This window comes from Mus caroli, unplaced genomic scaffold, assembly GCF_978045245.1.
Source record: "Mus caroli unplaced genomic scaffold, Mus_caroli_1 scaffold_1, whole genome shotgun sequence".
Taxonomy (NCBI): domain Eukaryota; kingdom Metazoa; phylum Chordata; class Mammalia; order Rodentia; family Muridae; genus Mus; species Mus caroli.
Genome location: NW_028227256.1, coordinates 136,425,988 through 136,448,522, shown reverse-complemented (window position 1 = coordinate 136,448,522; position 22,535 = coordinate 136,425,988). Strand labels below are relative to the sequence as shown.

Below are 22,535 nucleotides of genomic sequence, written 5' to 3'. Positions count from 1 at the left end.
TGCATAGAATTAACTCCAGGTGGCCTCAAAATAGATCATTTATCCACTAAAAGATCAAACTATAACCCATTATATAATTATATTGTATCAAGCCTTGTTCTTAAGAGGAACTTTTAAACAATCATTCCACCTTTAGTTGAATCCAGCTTTCCATTGGAAACAGTGGGATTCAATACATCATTCATGTCACACCAAATAACATAGCAGAGTAAAATCTCTTTTGGATTGAATTCACCTGAAGCTGGAATTACTGTAAACTAAATAAAAACTCTTCCTTAGCATATATCTGTTTTCAAATGAGAAATATATTTAGTTCCCTAAATGGGCTTCTGTAAATGCTACCTAGGATTGCTTATTTTGAACACTAGGAGAGAGGGGAAAGAGAGAATAGAGGGAGGGAAGAAAAAAGGCAGGAGGAGAAAAAGACTCTCCATTGAAATTTCCTTTTGAACAATTCACAAACACAACTACAAGTCAAATATTAAAAGTTTAGTATTTTGTTCTTGGAGATCGTTTTCCTCAGAGAGAGAGGTGACAGAAGGCATTCTCAAGGGATATTAAATAAAAGTTTGATGATGAAAATAAGAGATCTGCATCTTAACTCATGTAAGCTTGCAAATCTCTAACAATGGGCTTCATTTTACTGAACAAATATATGTACTCCTTGATGAACAGTAGTTTCTAATTAAAAAGGAAAAAAAAAAGTACTGCATCACTCTACTTTGTTTTCCTGGAGCAGAAAGAGTTTACCTGTGTTGATGTACAATTATCTTTAAACCAAAGCACCTTAATCTCTTTGACACTATATTGCTGAATATAGAATTTGTTGCAGCTGACTTTACAAGTATCTTGGACTCCATAAGACACAAAAATTAAAATAAGAAAATATGAAAATAAGTAAACTTTCTTGAGGCTGATCATATCTAGACACAAGGGATCTAAAACAACTTCTCAGAACTTTTGGATTTCTAAAATATAATAATAGCCCCTCTCTAATGATAGGCAGGAACAATGGAAAATTAAAACAATGTCCTGAACAACTTATTTTGATGTATCTGTTTCCTGTAGCGATTACATTTTGTAAAATTGATTTACAATGTAAAGAAACTAAGCTTCATGTACTCCATTCCAAATGTTTCTACAAAACGTTTGAAATAAGAAAACTGTACATTTGGGAATTTATATACAAGGGGAAAAGTAGTTTTGTTCTCTAATCAGTTTTACAAAGTTCTTGCCATACTGTTGCTTCTCCTCTTAAATACTTGGCCATATTGTTGTTTGGTATCTTATAGCTTTAGCTGAAAAAGGTACTGAGTTAAGCTGTATTAAGAAGACCTAAATAGAAAAACAAAAACTACAAAGGTCTTATGAAAATATGACAGGCAGAGTGTGATGAAGAGAAAAATTTTGAAGGAACACAATTGAGGCTGATTCAAAATAAATGTTAAATGGCATAAAAATCAGGAGACACACTTGATTTAAGTAGGTAAATCTTAGGGTGTTGGTTGCTGTGAGGAGACATCATGACCAAGGAAACTCTAATAAGAGAAAACATTTAATTGGGGCTGGCTTATAGGCTCAGAGGTTGCTTCTATTATAATCAAAGGGGAAAGCTTGGCAGCAGCCAGGCAAGCATGGTGTTGGAGAAGGTGCTAAGAATTCTACTTCTTGTTTCAAAGGCACTAAGGTAAAGACAGGCAAAGCCCACCCTAACAGTCACACATTTCCTCCAACAAGGCCACACCTATTCCAACAAGGATACACCTCCTAAAAATACCACTTCCTGGGCCAAGCATATTCAAACCATAACAGTAGTCATATATTATTATTATTATTTTATATCATGTTTTACTACTACACATTTATATTATCTCTCATCATGTGGAACCCAACAACTGAAGCAGGGGCTGTTCCTGACTTTGTTGCCTGCCTCTGGATCCTGTTCCCCATAACTGGGATGCCTTGTCTGGCCTCAATGAGAGAGGGTGTGCCTAGTCTTGCAGAAACTTTATGTGACTGAGTGGGTTGGTGCCCAGGAGGCCATCCCTCTTTTAAGAGGAGAAGCAGTAAAGGGGATGAGGCTAGGGTCTATATGTGGAGGGACAAGGAGGAGAAAAGAGGGTTTCAATCGGGATATAAATTGAATTTAAAAAAAAATACAGGTAAACTGTGACACAAATTTACGACTGTTGGAAAGATTGCTGCCACACCTTCTGGGCTAAGTGTACACGTTAGGGGTATATATGTAAAGGCAAAAACTACTCAAATAATACTTAAAACCAAAGAATTCTGTGCCAGACTGAGTCTAAGAATGAATTGTGAAGAAAATTTCCAGACACCTATCATAATACCTTTCTTTTTTTTTCATTTTTTTTAATTAGGTATTTTCTTCATTTACATTTCCAATGCTACCCCAAAAGTCCCCCATATGCTCCCACACACACACCCCTACTCACCCACTCCCACTTCTTCACCTGTACTAAGTTATATAAAGTTTGCAAGACCAATGGGCCTCTCTTTACAATGATGGCCGACTAGGACATCTTCTGATATATATGCAGCTAGAGGCACAAGCTCTGAGGGGTACTGGTTAGTTCATATTGTTGTTCCATCTATAGGGTTGCAGACACCTTTAGCTCCTAGGGTACTTTCTCTATCTCCTCCATTGCGGGCACTGTGACCTAACCAATACTGACTATGAGTATGCACTTCTGAGTTTGCTAGGCCCTGGCATAGCCTTGCCAGAGACAGCTATATCTGGGTCCTTTCAGCAAAATCTTGCTAGTGTATGCAATGGTGTCAGTGTTTGGAGGCTGATTATGGGATGAATCAACATGTATGGCAGTCTCTAGATGGTACATCCTTTCCTCTCAGCTCCAAAAGTTGTCTCTGTAACTCCTTCCATGGGTGTCTTGTTCCCAATTCTAAGAAGGGGCAAGTGTCCACATTTTGGTCTTCATTCTTCTTGAGTTTCCTGTGCTTTGCAGATTGTATCTTATACCTTGGGTATTCTAAGTTTGTGGGCTAATATCCACTTATCAGTGAGTACATATGATGTGAGTTTTTTTGTGATTGGTTTACCTTACTCAGGATGATGCCCTCCAGGTCCATCCATTTGCCTAGGAATTTCATAAATGCATTCTTTTTAATAGCTGAATAGTACTCCATTGTGTAAATGTACCATATTTTTGTATCCATTCCTCTGTTGAGGGACATTCCCAGATTCGGACTATTATAAATAAGGCTGCTATGAACATAGTGGAGCATGTGTCCTTCTTACAAGTTGGAAGATCTTCTGGATTTATGCCCAGGAGAGGTATTGCTGGATCCTCCGGTAGTACTATGTCCAATTTTCTGAGGAACCGCCAGACTGATTTCCAGAGTGGTTGTACAAGCTTGCAATTCCACAAACAATGGAGGAGTGTTCCTCTTTCTCCACATCCTCGACAGCAACTGCTGTCACCTGAGTTTTGATCTTAGATATTCTGACTGGTGTGCTGTGGAATCTCAGGGTTGTTTTGATTTGCATTTCCCTGATGATTAAGGATGTTGAACATTTTTTCAGGTGCTTCTCAGCCATTCGGTATTCCTCAGGGGAGAATTCTTTGTTTAGCTCTGAGCTCCATTTTTTAATGGGGTTATTTGATTTTCTGGGGTCCACCTTCTTAAGTTCTTCATATATATTGGATGTTAGTCCCCTATCTGATTTAGGATAGGTAAAGACCCTTTCCCAATCTGTTGGTGGTCTTTTTGTCTTATAGATGGTGTCTTTTGCCTTACAGAAGCTTTGAAATTTTATGAGGTCCCATTTGTCGATTCTTGATCTTACAGAAGCCATTGCTGTTCTATTCATGAATTTTTCCCCTGTGCCAATATCTTCGAGGCTTTTCCCCACTTTCTCCTCTATAAGTTTCACTGTATCTGGTTTTATGTGGATATGGTTTTCCTTGACCCACTTAGATTTGACCTTAGTACAAGGAGATAGGAGTGGATCAATTCGCATTCATCTACATTTTAGCCGCGAGTTGTACAAGCACAATTTGTTGAAAATGTTGTCTTTTTTCCACTGGATGGTTTTAGCTCCCTTGTCAAAGATCAAGTGACAATAGGTGTGTGTGTTCATTTCTGGGTCTTCAATTCTATTCCATTTGTCTACTTGTCTGTAGCTATTCCAGTACCAGGCAGTTTTTATCACAATTGCTCTGTAGTACAGCTTTAGGTCAGGCACGGTGATTTCACCAGAGGTTCTTTTATCCTTGATAAGAGTTTTTGCTATCCTAGGTTTTTTGTTGTTCCAGATGAATTTGCAGATTGCCCTTTCTAATTCGTTGAAGAATTGAGTTGGAATTTTGATGGGGAATGCATTGAATCTGTAGATTGCTTTAGGCAAGATAGCCATTTTTACTATATTGATCCTGCCAATCCATGACCATGGGAAATCTTTCCATCTTCTGAGATCTTCTTTAATTTTTTTCTTCAGAGACTTAAAGTTCTTATCATACAGATCTTTCACTTCCTTAGTTAGAGTCATGCCAAGGAATTTTATATTATTTGTGACTATTGAGAAGGGTGTTGTTTCCCTTATTTCTTTCTCAGCCTGTTTATCCTTTGTGTAGAGAAAGGCCATTGACATGTTTGAGTTAATTTTATACCCAACTACTTAGCTGAAGCTGTTTATCAGGTTTAGGAGATCTCTGGTGGAATTTTTAGGGTCACTTATATATACTATCATATCATCTGCAAAAAGTGATATTTTGACTTCTTCCTTTCCAATTTCTATCCCCTTGATCTCCTTTTGTTGTCGAATTGCTCTGGCTAGGACTTCAAATACTATGTTGAATAGGTATGGAGAAAGTGGGCAGCCTTCTCTATACACTGATTTTAATGGGATTGCTTCCAGCTTCTCACCATTTATTTTGATGTTGGCTACTGGTTTGCTGTAGATTGCTTTATATCATGTTTAGGTATGTGCCTCGAATTCCTGATATTTCCAAGACTTTTATCATGAATGTATTTTGGATATTGTCAAATGCTTTCTCCACATCTAAGGAGATGATCATGTGGTTTTTCTCTTTGTGTATGTTTATATGGGGGATTACGTTGATTGATTTCCATATATTAAACCATACCTGCATCCCTGGAATGAATCCTACTTGGTGAAGATGGATGATTGTTTTGATGTGTTCTGGGATTCGGTTAGCAAGAATTTTATTGAGTATTTTTGCATCGATATACATAAGGGAAATTGGTCTGAATTTCTCTATCTTTGTTGGGTTTTTGGTGATTTAGGTATCAGGGTAATTGTGGTTTCTTAGAATGAATTGGGTAGAGTACCTTCTGCTTCTATGTTGTGAAATAGTTTGTGAAGAACTGGAATTAGATCTTATTTGAAGGTCTGATAGAACTCTGCACTAAACCCATCTGGTCCTGGGCATTTTTGGTTGGGAGACAATTAATGACTGCTTCTATTTCCCTAGGGGATATAGGACTGTTTAGACCATTAACCTGATCCTGATTTAACTTTGGTACCTGGTAACTATCTAAAAACCTCTCCATTTCATCCAGGTTTTCCTGTTTTGTTGAGTATAGCCTTTTGTAGAAGTATCTGATGGTGTTTTAGATTTCTTCAGGATCTGTTGTTATGTCTCCCTTTTCATTTATGATTTTGTTAATTAGGATGCTGTCCCTGTGCCCTCTAGTGAGTCTAGCTAAGGGTTTATCTATCTTGTTGATTTTCTCAAAGATTTCCTCCCTGAGTTTGATTATTTCCTGCCGTCTACTCTTCTTGGGTGAATTCGCCTCCTTTTGTTCTAGAGATTTTAGGTGTGTTGTCAAGCTGCTTGTATGTGTTCTCTCTAGTTTCTTTTTGGAGGCACTCAGAGCTATGAGTTTTCCTCTTAGAAATGCTTTCATTGTGTCTCATAAGTTTGGGTATGTTGTGGCTTCATTTTCATTAAACTCCAAAATGTCCTTAATTTCTTTCTTTATTCCTTCCTTGACCAAGTTATCATTGAGAAGAGTGTTGTTCAGTTTCCACGTGAATGTTGGATTTCTATTAGTTATTTTGTTATTGAAGATCAGCCTTAGTCCATGGTGATCTGATAGGATGCATGGGACAATTTGAATATTTTTGTAATTGTTGAGGCCTGTTTTGTGATCAATTGTATGGTCAATTTTGGAGAAGGTACCATGAGGTGCTGAGAAGAAGGTATATCCTTTTGTTCTAAGATAAAATGTTCTGTAGATACCTGTTAAATCCATTTGTTTCATAACTTCTGTTAGTTTAACTGTGTCCCTGTTTAATTTCTGTTTCCACGATCTGTCCTTTGATGAAAGTGGTGTGTTGAAGTCTCCCACTATTATTGTGTGAGCTGTAATGTGTGTTTTCAGATTTACTAAAGTTTCTTTAATGAATGTTACTGCCCTTGCATTTGGAGCATCGATATTCAGAATTGAGAGTTCCTCTTGGAGGATTTTACCTTTGATGGGTATGAAATCCCCTCCTTGTCTTTTTTGATAACTTAGTGTTGGAAGTCGATTTTATTTGATATTAGAATGGCTACTCCAGCTTATTTCTTCAGACCATTTGCTTGGAAAATTGTTTTCTACCCTTTCATTCTGAGGTAGTGTCTGTCTTTTTCCCTGAGATGGGTTTCTTGTACGCAGCAAAATGTTGGGTCCTGTTTGTGTAGTCAGTCTGTTAGTCTGTGTCATTTTATTGGGGAATTGAGTCCATTGGTATTAAGAGATATTAAGTAAAAGAAATTGTTGCTTCCTATTATTTTTTGTTGTAAGAGTTGACATTCTGTTCTTGTGGCTGTCTTCTTTTAGTTTTGTTGAAAGATTACTTTCTTGCTTTTTCTAGGGTGTGGTTTCCATTCTTGTATTAGTTTTTTTCCGTTATTATCCTTTGAAGGGCTGGATTTGTGGAATGATAATGAGTGAATTTTGGTTTTGTCGTGGAATTCTTAGGTTTCTCCATCTATGGTAATTGAAAGTATGGCTGAGTATAGTAGCCTGGGCTAGCATGTGTGTTCTCTTGGTGTCTATATAACATCTGTCCTGGATCTTCTGGCTTTCATAGTCTCTGGTGAACATTCTGGTGTAATTCTGATAGGCCTGCCTTTCTATGTTACTAGACGGTTTTCCCTTACTGCTTTTAATATTCTATCTTTATTTAGTGCATTTGTTATTCTGATTATTACGTGTCAGGAGGAATTTCTTTTCTGGTCCAGTCTTTTTGGAGTTATGTAGGTTTCTTTTATGTTCATGGGCATCTCTTTCTTTAGGTTTGGGAAGTTTTCTTCTATAATTTTGTTGAAGATATTTGCTGGCCCTTTAAGTTGAAAATCTTCATTCTCATCTACTCCTATTATCCGTAGGTTTGGTCTTCTCATTGTGTCCTGGATTTCCTGGATGTTTTGAGTTAGGATCTTTTTGCATTTTCCATTTTCTTTGATTGTTGTGCCGATGTTCTCTATGATATGTTCTGTACCTGAGATTCTCTCTTCCATCTCTTGTATTCTGTTGCTGATGCTCGCATCTATGGTTCCAGATTTCTTTCCTAGGTTTTCTATCTCCATTGTTGCCTCACTTTGGGTTTTCTTTATTTTGTCTACTTCCCGTTTTAGGTCTAGCATTGTTTTGTTCATTTCCATCACCTGTTTGGGTGTGTTTTCCTTTTATTCTTTAAGGACTTCTACCTGTTTTGTTTGTGTATTCCTGTTTTTCTTTAAGGACTTCTGACTCTTTAGCAGTGTTCTCCTGTATTTCTTTAAGTGAGTTATTATAGTCCTTCTTGATGTCCTCCCCCATCATCATGAGATATGCTTTTAAATCCAGGTCTAGCTTTTTGGGTGTGTTACAGTGCCCAGGACTGGGCAAGTTGGGAGTGCTGCATTCTGATGATGGTAATTGGTCTTGTTTTCTGTTTGTAAGATTCTTAAGTTTGCCTTTCAACATCTGGTAATCTCTGTGGTCCAAAGATGGAGTGGAGAGTCCTCTAGGGACTCTGCACCCAAGTGACCCGGTGCTGGCACAGACCAGAAGGGACTTGTGACCCTGGTCGGGCCGGGTTTTCTGCTTCCCTAATGCTGTCTCAGGTCCTGTGCGATTGGATTGGAACAGAAGTTGTGTTCCACTCACCTGTAGTCCTAAGATCGCGTGGAGAGTCCTCTAGGGGACCTTGGGGGTGTCTGCAGACTCCGCGCCCAAGATGACCCGAATACCTTTCTTTTATAATTTAAAATATTAAATTTAGATAGAAAAGCATGAACTGAGGAAATTGTAATTATAGAGTTTGTAATTTTACAAACTGATTATGCCTTTTAATTCTGCATATGGGCCTGATTCATTCACCTATAAGATTTTTTATTTAAACTACAGAATTATTAGGATAAGGGGAAGCTTTTAATTACATGGGTTATCTTGAATGTCACAAAGTGCAAAAGAAAAAGAAACACTAGTGAAGAATATATACTCATATAAACCAACTAGAAGGCAAAGAAATTTATTTATGCAGAATCTGTAGCTAATTAAAAATACTTTTCTAATGTAGCATTGGCATCAATTACCAGATCTTGGTTAAGGTGATTTAATGCACACAAGACATAAAATCCACATTCAAGGAATGGCTTGGTGTATGTGAAGTTTAGATTCAGGATTTTGAAAGTCAAAAATTTTACATTTCTCCCTTATTCCATAGTTTTCCTAAATACATCAAAGAATATGTTTATTTCAAAGAGAGGGAGGTGTAAAATCTTCACAATTATTCAAAATTAAGAGCTTGTGAATATTAATAAACAGCCCAAATGAGAATCAAGGCCAGCAATTTCAATCAAAGAATTAGAAAGTGGAAAGGATGTTGTTCCTTGCACTGAATATCTATTATTATGATGTTTTTGTCATCTTTAAAATCATGAAATACTCTATGTGTTGGCATCAAAAGAAAAGAATTCATAAAAGAAGACACACATATATCAGGAGAAGATAGAGGAAACCTAACTGATATGTTAAGAATATAAAGATGCATTCATTTCAGTGTCAGTTTTACAGTTATCAGTGTTGTGAGCCTTCCAGTGTCTCACATGGATGGGGTAAACCTGAGTGGCAGGCCTGCACTGAAAGAAAGGGAAACTAGGTGAACGAGAGAGAAATGGAGCTAAGACAATGTTGTGTTCAAGGCTCAAATGTTTAATGGTAAATGCACTTATAAGGGGGGGGGGGGAGGAGAAGCCCAATTCGTCCTTGGAGCCTGGAACCAGCTGGAGGTGATGACATACAGGATAGGGCATAGGCTCCAGAATAGCTCCTGGGCCTCTCAGCAGGTAGCAGTATCTTGAAGAGGAGCAGGGACAGTGGCTGAACAATAGAGTGATCTATGGAGGCTCCAACCTAGATAATCTCCTTAGTGGCAGCAAGGTCGAGGTCTGGCTCAGCCAGCTTCAGCCTGGGTGGAGGTTACAATCAGTATATATACACTGTATCTTATTGTTTTTTTTTTTATTTTTATTACATATTTTCCTCAATTACATTTACAATGCTATCCCAAAAGTCTCCCATACCCTCCCCCCCATTCCCATTTTTTTTTTTTTTTTTTTTTGGCCCTGGCGTTCCCCTGTACTGGGGCATATAAAGTTTGCAAGTCCAATGGGCCTCTCTTTCCAGTGATGGCCGACTAGGCCATCTTTTGATACATATGCAGCTAGAGTCAAGAGCTCCAGGGTACTGGTTAGTTCATAATGTGGTTCCACCTATAGGGTTGCAGTTCCCTTTAGCTCCTTGGGTACTTTCTCTAGCTCCTCCATTGGGAGCCCTGTGATCCATCCAATAGCTGACTGTGAGCATCCACTTCTGTGTTTGCTAGGCCCCAGCATAGTCTCACAAGAGACAGCTATATCTGGGTCCTTTCAGCAAAATCTTGCTAGTGTATGCAATGGTGTCAGCATTTGGAAGCTGATTATGGGGTGGATCCCTGGATATGGCAGTCTCTAGATGGCCCATCCTTTCGTCACAGCTCCAGACTTTGTCTCTGTAATTCCTTCCATGGCTGTTTTGTTCCCAATTCTAAGGAGGGGCATAGTGTCCATACTTCAGTCTTCATTCTTCTTGAGTTTCATGCGTTTAGCAAATTGTATCTTATATCTTGGGCATCCTAAGTTTTGGGCTAATATCCACTTATCAGTGAGTACATATTGTATGAGTTCTTTATCCGAGCTTTTGTCCCTGCCGGCAGAAACACACTCCGGACAACTGGAATCTTCTGCAGCAAAAAGCTTTATTGCTTCTTCAAGAGGGAAGACCGCAACCCCAGAAAATGGAGTCGCTTATATAGCCCTCAGCCATGGCGTTTCAGCACCTGATGTGGCGTGTCAGCTCCTGATTTGTTGCTTGCCTGTCACCCCACTATTACGCCCCGAGATGGGCAGTGACTAGGAGTGAGTTCACTCTCACACCTTTGTACAAGGCTTGTTTACAAGTTAGGCACAGCGGAGGCCAGCACCATCTTATAATGGCGATTGCTCGTGGCATGGCTCTCCACAGTTCTTTGTGATTGTGTTACCTCACTCAGGATGATGCCCTCCAGGTCCATCCATTTGGCTAGGAATTTCATAAATTCATTCCTTTTAATAGCTGAGTAGTACTCCATTGTGTAAATGTACCACATTTTCTGTATCCCTTCCTCTGTTGGTTTTTCAAGATAGGGTTTCTCTGTGCAGTCCTGGCTGTCCTGGAACTCACTCTGTAGACCAGGCTGGCCTTGAACTCAGAAATCCACCTGCCTCTGCCTCTGCCTCCCAAGTGCTGTGATTAAAGGCATGTGCCACCACTGCCTATTCTTAATGAGAGTAAATATTTCTCCTCATTTATATCTGCTTCTTTTCAGGAAAGACGTGCTTGCCTCCTTATATTCCAAATGGTATCTACACACCTCATAGGATTATACACGGAACTGATGATGAAATCAGATATAAATGTAATTATGGCTTCTATCCTGCAACCAGATCAACTGTTTCAAAGTGTACACTCACTGGCTGGATTCCTGTTCCAAGATGTACCTGTAAGCTTCACTTACATCTTTAATCTCCATGATCCTGAAATTAGCCTATTAACTATGCACAGTTAAAAATACAGTAACAGCAAACATTTAACTTTTTATTTATGTTCAACCCTTAGAAATGTTCTAATTTTAAAAGTGAATAATATTTAATGCAATAATATAAGTAATATTGAAATTTAAGATACCAAGTAATATTTAAAATACATTATAGACTAAAAATTTTAATTTACATATATTTTTTCATTTTTCTAACTAATGATTTTCTAATATTTTTAGTAAATTGTTGGATAAAATATTGTCATATAAATATTTGTTTTACTTATTTATTTGCATCATAGTAAATATTCCTCAATAATATTTACCTCATAACAAACCTTTGTTGTCCCCTCGTTTCTGTAAGCTAGCTTTGAAGAAGACTCAGCTACTAGCTGTGCACCAGTGTGGTGCTGTCAGATATTCTTGACTGTCCGTCATCAGGAGACTTTCTAGGCACTATGTCCAACATGCCACACATACTAAGTGTAGCCACCTGCAGCCACATGAATAGGGTTCCCCTGAAAGGCAGGGTGGGGCTGAAAGAGATCAGATGGTGAGAAAAGAACGAGGCCAAGGCAAACCTTTCTGTTCAAAGCCTCTGAAGTTTACTGAGAGTCCCTGCTTATCAAGAGGGTAGGCCCATTCCTCCCCAGCCCATTCTTGGTTCCTGGAGCCAGCCAGTAGGTAATCTACAGGGTGTATCTCCAGAAGGTCTCAAGGACCTTTCAGCAGGAAGCAGAATCTTGGAGAAGAGCAAAGAGAGCCATCAAGGTCAGAAGGCTCTACAGGAGGTAATCTCCTTCTTAGTGGGAGCAAGGTCAAAGTCTGAATCAGCCTGCTTCAAGGCTGAGTGAGGCGACAGCTAGGATTTGGCAAGTGAGCTCAGTTCCTTATCAGATAAGCCTCTGCATAGGTTGCTTCACAAAAGCTAGCTTGCCTTGGAGTTACTGATTAGAGATACAGTAGGAGTCTAGAATCCATCCATGACCTACATGGAGTGTACAATATTTTGGCTATGGCTGTTTCTTATATACTGAGTTCAACATGGATGTGAAGAAGGGAATTATGTTTCTCTATCTGGAAAGCGTTGCTTTGAATGATGACAGTGGCTTCTCAACACATGTATACCACTGTGTTATATTGAATCAAGAGTATTTAATTTCTGGGATACTCCATTCTTTTCAATTTTCTGCCTATCTGCATCCATACATTTTCTTTTATCTAACAGTCTATGGTAAATGAGTATCACACTTAAGCCCGATATCCCCTAAGGAATAAAGCACACAATGACAGAAGAGCACCCAAGGATCTCTTCCCACTCACCTTTCTATTGCTATGTCAGTATTACTGAATTAATTACTTAGAAGAGGGACTTGGGTTTTTTTTTTTTTTTTTTTTTTTTTTCTGACTTGAGTTTATGGTCAAGTTGTTCTGTCATTTCTATCCTGTTACCAGGATGATCTTTATGTTACAGACTGAGTGGAAAATCAAACCTGCTTGCCTGATGACCACCAGCAAAGAGGTATAAGGGAATGGCCAAGGTCTCAATATCCCCATCAAAGGCAGAGACCCAACGACTTAACTTATTTCAGTGTATCCAGAAACTCTGAACTTTATATCCTTGCCAATAGGACCAGCAATGAGAAACCAAGCTTTTAACTGAGATGAGAATTTGGAAAATCTATAATACCTAACTCATAAAAATGAAAGAAGCTATTTCCACTAAGAAATAGTATTAATAACTATAAGAATTTTTTAAAAATTGAGTTTAAAGTTTTTTTTTAATTTAGTTCTTTTACAAATTCTTTTCTTTTATTACTTTTTATTGGTTGTATTTATTTAGTATTTGTTTTCACCATTAGGATTTTTTATATAAAATTTGTTCTCTCAAATATTACATCGTGAATGACATTTCCTTTCCCTCAGCTTCCCAACTCCTCCATCCCATCAACCTCATTCCTCCCCATCCATCCCTTCTCCATTTTGCTTCAGAAACTGGGAGGCCCCCCAGGGATATCAACTGACTATGCCATATTAGATTTCAGTAAGATTAGGCATTTCTGCTTATATTTTGGCAAGATGAGGTAACTCAGTATGAGAGCAAGGTTGCCCAAAGTAGGGAAAAGAATAAAAAGAATCAGCCGACACTCCTTCTGTTAGGGATCCCACAAAACCACCAAGCTATTCAACTATAACATATATACAGAGGACATAGGTTAGATTCAGGCTCCCTGATTGTCAGTTGAATCTCTGTGAAATCCCAAGTGTCCAGGTTACTTGACTCTGAGTTTTCTTGTGGTATCCTTGATACTTCCAGCTCCTATAATCTTTTTTCCCCATCTTCTGCAGGATTCTCAAAACTCTGTCTAATATTCAGCACAAAAGTAACTTTTATTCTCCTGAATAATTTTCTCATAGACTTAATGTTTCTCTCTGTTAACCTAGGCCTAGTCCTGTATGCTTTTATCTAGCCTCTGTACAATCTTATGCCAAGAATGACTTCAGCCTTTAAGAGTTACTGGCGTGTAAAAACCACACCTTCCTAGTACTTGTGAGACTCTGCCTGGCTCATTCAACTCAACTGTTCTGGCTTAAACTCCTCTGCAAAGTGACTGACTCAATCTGGTTTCCTCTCAGCCTTTGACTTTGTGCTCTGCTTGGCCTCAAATTGACTCTGGCAATCTGTTCTAATTCTCTGGCTCCTTCTCATTTTTCTGGCTCCCCCAAATTCAGTTGTGACTAGCTTGTTCTGTCTCTGCAACCTATGCCATTTAAACTATCCCCCAGCCTCTTCCTCTGTCTTGCTCTCTCTTAAGTAGCCTCTCTTTTCTCTCTATTCTCATGACAGTTGGGCAAATAATATTCTGCCAAATCTTTCTCTTGATTTATCAAGTTGTCTGAGACTCAATTTGGCATTTCTTTCAAACATGAGTGCTTCCTTCTACAAACTAACATTGCCTTCATTGTTTTGAATTAAAGGTGTGTAGAAAGGGCTTGTCTGTATTACAGCTAGAGAGATTAAAGGTGTGTACTGAGGCTGAGCTACACCACACTAGAAAACAGATTTTTCCTGTAAACAACATAATCTTGGGGTTCACAATATTGTCAAGAATCCTATAATTGTTTGGCTCTGGGTCTTTGCATCTGTTTCCATTAGTTGCTGGGTGAAGCCTCTCTGATGATGACTGGGCTGGGTACCAGTCTATGAGTATAGCAGAGTATCATTAGGCATTATTGTATTGACTTTTTTTTCTTTGCCAGTCATGATTGGATCTATTTTAGGTCTCTGGGCCATATAGCCTCTGGTTTCTGGTCATCAAGTAAGTGACAGGGGTGAGTGCAACTCTCATGGCATGGGTATCAAACTGTGTCTGTCACTGGTTATCCACTCCCTGAATTCCTGTGCCACCTTTACCCCAGCACATCATTCTGGCAATACAAATTGTAGGTTGAAGGTCTTATGTCTGTTTTGGTGTCCTAAACCCTTTATGGGGTTATGTCCCTGTTTTCATTACTGACTTTGTTAGTTTCTATATACTCTCAGCCTTTTATTTAATTTGGTTAAGGGCTTGTCTGTCTTGTTCAGTTTCTCAAAGAACTAACTCTTGTTTTCATTGATTCTTTGTATTGTTCTCTTTGTTTATATTGTATCGATTTCAGCCCTATAATGTTTCTTATATCCAAGCTGGTTTACTCTCTGCTGTCAACTCCTCTTCCAGAGCTTTCATGCATGCTGTTACATCACTAGTATGAGATCTTTGAGATCTTTCTGCTGTCTTTATAAAGGCACTTAGTACTATGAACTTTCCCCTTGATACCACTTTCATTGTGTTTCATATGTTTGGTATTCTGTGCCTTCATTTTCATTGAATACTAGATGTCTTAAATTATTTCTTCCTTTACCCTGTGGTCATTCAGAAGAGCATTGGTCAGTTTCCATGAGTTTATGGGCTTTCTGTTGTTGTTGAAGTTCAGCTTTAATCCCTGTAGTCTGAGAAGATATAAGGAATTATTTCAATTTTCTTGTATCTGTTGAGACTAGCTTTGTGACTGAGTTTATGGTCTGTTTTAGAGAAAGTTCTGTGAGGTGTTGAGACAAAGGTGTTTTCTTTTGAGTTTGGGTGAAATGTTCAATAGATTTCTGTTAAGTCCATTTAATTCATCACATCTCTCAGTTCCATTTTTTTTCTGTTAATTTCTGTCTGGATGACCTGTCCATTGTTAGGAGTGTGGTGTTATAGTCTTTGACTGTTAAAGTATGGTGTTCGATATGAGTTATGTAAATTTTTTGTTAGTTCATTTCTTTTATTTTTGTTTTTATGAATGTGGGTTTCCTTGCATTTGAGGTAGATATTCAAAATTGAGATGTTGAAAATTACTAAATTTTGTGTTAGTTTGTTTTTTTTTTATATTTTTTTTCATGAATATGGGTTTCCTTGCATTTGGGGCAGATGTTCAAAATTGAGATGTCATACTCATGAAATACTCTTTTTGATTAGTATGAAGTTTCTTTCTGCACCACTAATGATTAATTTGTCTTGAATTCTATTTTGTTAGAATTTGGAATGGCAAAATGATCTTGTTTCTTGGGTCTACTTGCTAGGAAAATCTTTTCTAGCCTTTTACTATGGCATAATATCCATTTCTGAGGTTGAGGGATATTTCTTGTATGCAGAAAAAGGGTGGATAATGTTTTCTCATCCATTCTGTCAGCCTGTGCCATTTTTATTGGAGAATTGAATCCATTGACATTGAGAGCTTTCAGTGACCATGATTGTTAATTACTGTAATTTTGATGGTGGTGGCGGTTATGTGTGTGTGTGTGTGTGTGTGTGTGTGTGTGTGTGTGTGTGTGTGCATGTGTGTGTGTGTCTTCTTTTACTCATGTGAGGTTATTTATTGCCTATGATGTAGATGATCTGCTTGTATTAGAGCAGAGCTTATTTATGTATTGGTTTTAGTTGATCACCTTGGTTGGAATTTTTCTTTCAAGTAATTATTGTAGGGCTCAGCTCTAGATAGATATTGTTTAAAGTTGGCATTCTCATGGTATATCTTGTTTTCTCCTTCTATGTTTATTGAGTATTTTTTCTGACCACTGTAGTCTGGGATACAATTGTGGTTTTTTTAAAAGTATGTCCAGGTCCTTCTTCCTTTCAGAGTTTCCATTAAGAAGTCAGCTATATTCTGATAGGTTTGCCTTTATATTTTATTTGCTCTTTTCCTCTCACAGCTTTCAGTATTCAATTTTTTGAATATTTATTTTTCTAATTACTATTTTGACAGAACTTCATTTTCTTTTCCCATCTATTTGTTCATTGTTGAGTCAACTTATTTTTAATAGCAGAATTAATGTGTGTCTCTGAACTCAGATCTTATGACATCCTGGCCCTGGGCTTTTGAGTAGGTTTACAATTACAAGTGAAGAATCTGTGTAGCACAGTGAGCCAGAAACCCAACTAAGTTTGAGTTTCTGAAATGTAGATCTACCCAAATATATCTGCACTGTCTGTGTTGTATTTATTTTACAGTGAACTTTCTGATATTTCCTGGATATGATAAGGATGATTAATCTCTCTGTAATTTCATCACACAACATTTTGTACTTTAAAATGCTCCTCAGCGATGTTTACTCATCATTTTCATCAAATCTTTTAGTATTTTGGGGAAAATACATTACAAAAGGACAACTGTAACAAGACAGAAGATAATGACAATGAATCTGTGTTACACGTGATTGCAGAAATTAATCTTTTATATCATGTTGAATATGTAGTAGGATGAGACTTATCAATAAAAATTAGAAGATCTTAGGGCTGAACACAGTAAAAACTAGATGATCTTGAGATGTGCTCATAATATTTAGAACATTGAAAAACTGGTAAATGTATTGATCAGCAGGCTGAGTAGAGTACATCAACACTGTGATACATGGTCCAACAGTCACTGATGATGCAGCCACAACCTGCATTTTGAAAGTGTAAGATGTCAAAAAAGGCTCAGTTAGGTAATGACCACCTCAGGTGATGATGTACTTTAAGGAATGTTATGTTTGTTTCAAGAATTGTGTATAAAGAGGTAAACATGTTCTCCTGTGCCCACTGGAGAATGAAGAGTAGGTAAAACTCTGAGGACTGTGGAAATAATGATATTCCTACCCTGAATCATGCCTCCTTTTGTTACTGTTTAAAACAAAATCTCAGTAAGCTTATTTAACTTATTGATATCCTATGAAAAATATGATTCTCAAAATTGTTAAAGAAGAACATTTACTATAAAATAAATGACAGTTTTTAAACCATGTGATAAATGTATAAAAATTTCTGGAGAATTTTTCTCATAAATCAAAAACTAAAATGAATGAGGAAGCCTAATGAAATTAGTTTGTCGATATATGTATTTGTTGAAATAACTTTTAATATATTGCACAAGGTTTCCTAAAGCAGAATCACACTTCATGAAACAGTGATATTGTTCTCATTCAATATTACAAATTATAAATAATAATCACAAATTATTACATATATAAAAGAAGTAATCATATGTTACATATAAACAATATAGTGAACAATACAGAATTTCAATTAATGGTATGGGACTAGCTCCATATGATTCCATATTCATACCATATTTTAGTTTCAGTGAAAATTATAAAAAGCAGTTATCATATTTGATATTAACAAACATCTCTAATCCTCTTCTCTGTTGGAGTATCAGCACTAACTTGATTTTATATGAAATGATATCCTCACAAACCAGTGTTTTCTATTGTCTTATTTCCTTGTCCCACACCCCCACTGTTCTTTCAATTCATTAAAAGTAATTTGCTAATCAAGAGTTTTATATGTGATTTGAGTGTTTTTCTGGTTGTTTTATTTAATTTTTTTTTAACTTCAAGTGAAACCTTGTGAATTTCCACAATTCAAATATGGACAGCTGTACTATGAAGAGAGCCTGAGACCCAACTTCCCAGTGTCTATAGGAAAAAAGTACAGCTATAAGTGTAACGATGGGTTTTTACCACCTTCTGGGCATTCCTGGGACTACCTTCGTTGCACAGCACAAGGGTGGGAGCCTGAAGTCCCATGCATAAGTAAGCCAATGTCTTTGTATTTAAATATGTTTAACTCTTTTAAAGAGAAAGCACATACATAATTACAGTTATGTTTCTCATGACAAACATAAGTCCAACGAAAATACTTGTGAGCAAAAAGGCTAGTTTCTGTTCTTTGGGAGCAGCTCTTCATGAAATGTACACACACAATAGGGACTATGGAAATGCCTTTATCTCTTGCATATGTTATTTCTACAAACTAAAGATACATGCTACTCATTTAAACATTTGTTATTAATTTTATTTCTGAATGCAATGCATGCTCATTAAACAGCTGGAACGATAACATTTAACTTAAGCAAATGAAAGCTTTTACTTTTTTTTAACTTTTTATTTTTTATGTTTCTTAGGGAAATGTGTTTTCCATTATGTGGAGAATGGAGAATCTGCATACTGGCAAAAAATATATGTACAGGGTCAGTCTGTAAAAGTCCAGTGTTACAATGGCTATAGTCTTCAAAGTGGTCAAGACACAATGACATGTACAGAGAATGGCTGGTCCCCTCCTCCCAAATGCATCCGTATCAGTAAGTAACCAGCCCTTACATCACAAGATACTCATGATTCTCTGTCCCTTCTGTATTAACTGTGGCAAAATGCTTCATTGTTTCCAGTGTGTATAAGTGAATATTGAAGATTCTTGATAAGTATATACAACCTAAACACTCCTAGTCGATCTTAAGCCATAATACAACAAAACATTTAGCAAACTTAATTTTATAGTAGTATGTGCTTTTAGCTTACTTAGCATTTGACTCAAAACAATTATAAAATTATAATTTACCATTATACAAAATAGCTAAACACAATGGACATATATTAACACTTTAAATAACTGCTAATTAACTCTGAATTCTCTATAATGTGTTATAGGGAAGGGAATTCTTGAGTAGTGTGCATGGTCCAGATTTGATGTTTTTCTCCAATCTTTGTATCAATCTGTTTACGTTGTACCAATTTTCGTATTGTGTGTCCTTGTAAATGTCTGAGTTATGTCTCAATTAATTATTTTTAAAAGAAATATCTATAAAATGTTACAACATCATAGTGTTGATATGCATTCCTTTTAATGTCACTTGGGATTTTTTTTTTGATTACGTATTTTGCTCAATTAAATTTCCAATGCTATCCCAAAAGTCCCCCATACCCCCCCCACTTCGCTACCCACCCATTCCCATTCTTTTGGCCCTGGCATTCCCCTGTATTGGGGCATATAAAGTTTGCAAATCCAATGGGCCTCTCTTACCAGTGATGGCCTATTAGGCCATCTTTCGATACATATGCAGCTAGAGACAAGAGCTCTGGGATACTAGTAACTTCATCATGTTGTTCCCCCTATAGGGCTGCAGATCCCTTTAACTCCTTGGGTATTTTCTCTAGCTCCTCCATTGGGAGCCCTGTGATCCATCCAATAGCTGACTGTGAGCATCCACTTCTGTGTTTGCTAGGCCCCAGCATAGTCTCACAAGAGACAGCTATATCTGGGTCCTTTCAGCAAAATCTTGCTAGTGTATGCAATGCTGTCAGCGTTTGGAAGCTGATTATGGGATGAATCCCTGGATACGGCAGTCTCTAGATGGTCCATCCTTTCGTCACAGCTCCAAACATTATCTCTGTAACTTCTTCCATGGGTGTTTTGTTCCCAATTCTAAGAAGGGCCATAGTGTCCACTCTTTGGTCTTCATTCTTCTTGAGTTTCATGCGTTTAGCAAATTGTATCTTATATCTTGGGTATCCTAAGTTTTGGGCTAATATCCACTTATCAGTGAATACATATTGTGTGAGTTCCTTTGTGATTGTGTTACCTCACTCAAGATGATGCCCTCCTGGTCCATCCATTTGGCTAGGAATTTCATAAATTCATTCTTTTTAATAGCTGAGTAGTACTCCATTGTGTAAATGTACCATAATTTCTGTATCCATTCCTCTGTTGAGGGGAATCTGGAAACTTTCCAGTTTCTGGCTATTATAAATAAGGCTGCTTTGAACATAGTGGAGCATGTGTCCTTCTTACCGGTTGGGACATCTTCTGGATATATGCCCAGGAGAGGTATTGCTGGATATCCGGTAGTACTATGTCCAATTTTCTGAGGAACCGCCAGACTGATTTCCAGAGTGGTTGTACAAGCTTGCAATCCCACCAACAATGGAGGAGTGTTTCTCTTTCTCCACATCCTCGCCAGCATCTGCTGTCACCTGAATTTTTGATCTTAGCCATTCTGACTGGTGTGAGGTGGAATCTCAGGGTTGTTTTGATTTGCATTTCCCTGATGATTAAGGATGTTGATCATTTTTTCAGGTGCTTCTCTGGCATTCGGTATTCCTAAAGTGAGAATTCTTTGTTCAGTTCTGAGCCCCATTTTTTAATGGGGTTATTTGACTTTCTGGAGTCAACCTTCTTGAGTTCTTTATATATATTGGATATTAGTCCCTTATCTGATTTAGGATAGGTAAAGATCCTTTCCCAATCTGTTGGTGGTTTTTTTGACTTATTGATGGTGTCTTTTGCCTTGCAGAAGCTTTACAGTTTCATGAGGTCCCACTTGTCAATTCTCGATCTTACAGCACAAGCCATTGCTGTTCTATTCAAGAATTTTTCCCCTGTGCCCATATCTTCAAGGGTTTTCCCCACTTTCTCCTCTATAAGTTTCAGTGTCCCTGGTTTTATGTGAAGTTCCTTGATCCACTTAGACTTGACCTTAGTACGAGGAGATAGGAATGGATCCATTCGCATTCTTCTACATGATAACAACCAGTTGTGCCAGCACCATTTGTTGAAAATGCTGTCTTTCTTCCACTGGATTGTTTTAGCTCCCTTGTCGAAGATCAATTGACCATAGGTGTGTGGGTTCATTTCTGGGTCTTCAATTCTATTCCATTGGTCTACTTGTCTGCCACTATACCAGTAGCATGCAGTTTTTATCACAATTGCTCTGTAGTAAAGCTTTAGGTCCAGCATGGTGATTCCACCAGAGGTTCTTTTATCCTTGAGAAGAGTTTTTGCTATCCTAGGTTTTTTGTTATTCCAGATGAATTTGCAGATTGCCCTTTCTAATTCGTTGAAGAATTGAGTTGGGATTTTGATGGGGATTGCACTGAATCTGTAGATTGCTTTTGGCAAGATAGCCATTTTTACAATGTTGATCCTGCCAATCCATGAGCATGGGAGATCTTTCCATCTTCTGAGATCTTCTATAATTTCTTTCTTCAGAGACTTGAAGTTTTTATTATACAGATCTTTCACTTCCTTAGTTAGAGTTACGCCAAGATGTTTTATATTATTTGTGACTATTTAGAAGGGTGTTGTTTCCCTAATTTCTTTCTCAGCCTGTTTATTCTTTGTGTAGAGAAAGGCCATTGATTTGTTTGAGTTAATTTTATATCCAGCTACTTCACCAAAGCGGTTTATCAGGTTTAGGAGTTCATGGTGAAATTTTTAGGGTCACTTATATATATCATCATATCATCTGCAAAAAGTGATATTTTGACTTCATCTTTTCCAATTTGTATCCCCTTGATCTGCTTTTGTTGTCGAATTGCTCTGACTAGGACTTCAAGTACAATGTTGAATAGGTATGGAGAAAGTGGACAGCCTTGTCTAGTCCCTGATTTTAGAGGGATTGCTTCAAGCTTCTCACCATTTACTTTGATGTTGGCTACTGGTTTGCTGTAGATTGCTTTTATCATGTTTAGGTATGGGCCTTGAATTCCTGATCTTACCAAGACTTTTATCATGAATGTGTGTTGGATCTTGTCAAATGCTTTTTCCCCATCTAACGAGATGATCATGTGGTTTTTGTCTTTGAGTTTGTTTATATACTTGATTACATTGATGGATTTCCGTATATTGAACCATCCCTGCATCCCTGGGATGAAACCTACTTGGTCAGGATGGATGATTGTTTTGATGTGTTCTTGAATTCGGTTACCAAGAACTTTATTGAGGATTTTTGCATCAATATTCATAAGGGATATTGGTCTGAAGTTTTCTATCTTTGTTGGGTCTTTTTGTGGTTTAGGTATCAGAGTAATTGTGGCTTCATAGAATGAGTTGGGTAGAGTACCTTCTGTTTCTATTTTGTGGAATAGTTTGTGAAGAACTGGGATTAGATCTTCTTTGAAGGTCTGATAGAACTCAGCACTAAACTCATCTGGTCCTGGGCTTTCTTTGGTTGGGAAACTATTAATGACTGCTTCTAATTCTTTGGGTGATATTGGGCTGTTTAGATTATTAACCTAAACTTGATTCAACTTTGGTACCGGATATCTGTCTAGAAACTTCTCCATTTCATCCAGGTTCTCCAGTTTTGTTGAGTATGGCCTTTT

General features: G+C 37.5%; 1 protein-coding gene across 1 annotated transcript in view; it reads left to right on the top strand.

The window, feature by feature from the left end:
- LOC147006132 (complement factor H-like) overlaps positions 1-22,535 on the top strand; it is a 54,299-nt gene that overhangs the window by 12,894 nt on the left and 18,870 nt on the right. Inside the window, exons 2-4 of the mRNA XM_085834646.1 lie at positions 10,886-11,059; positions 17,994-18,188; positions 18,560-18,736. Coding sequence (XP_085690772.1) covers positions 10,886-11,059; positions 17,994-18,188; positions 18,560-18,736 — 546 coding nt within the window. The remainder of the gene's footprint in view (positions 1-10,885; positions 11,060-17,993; positions 18,189-18,559; positions 18,737-22,535) is intronic.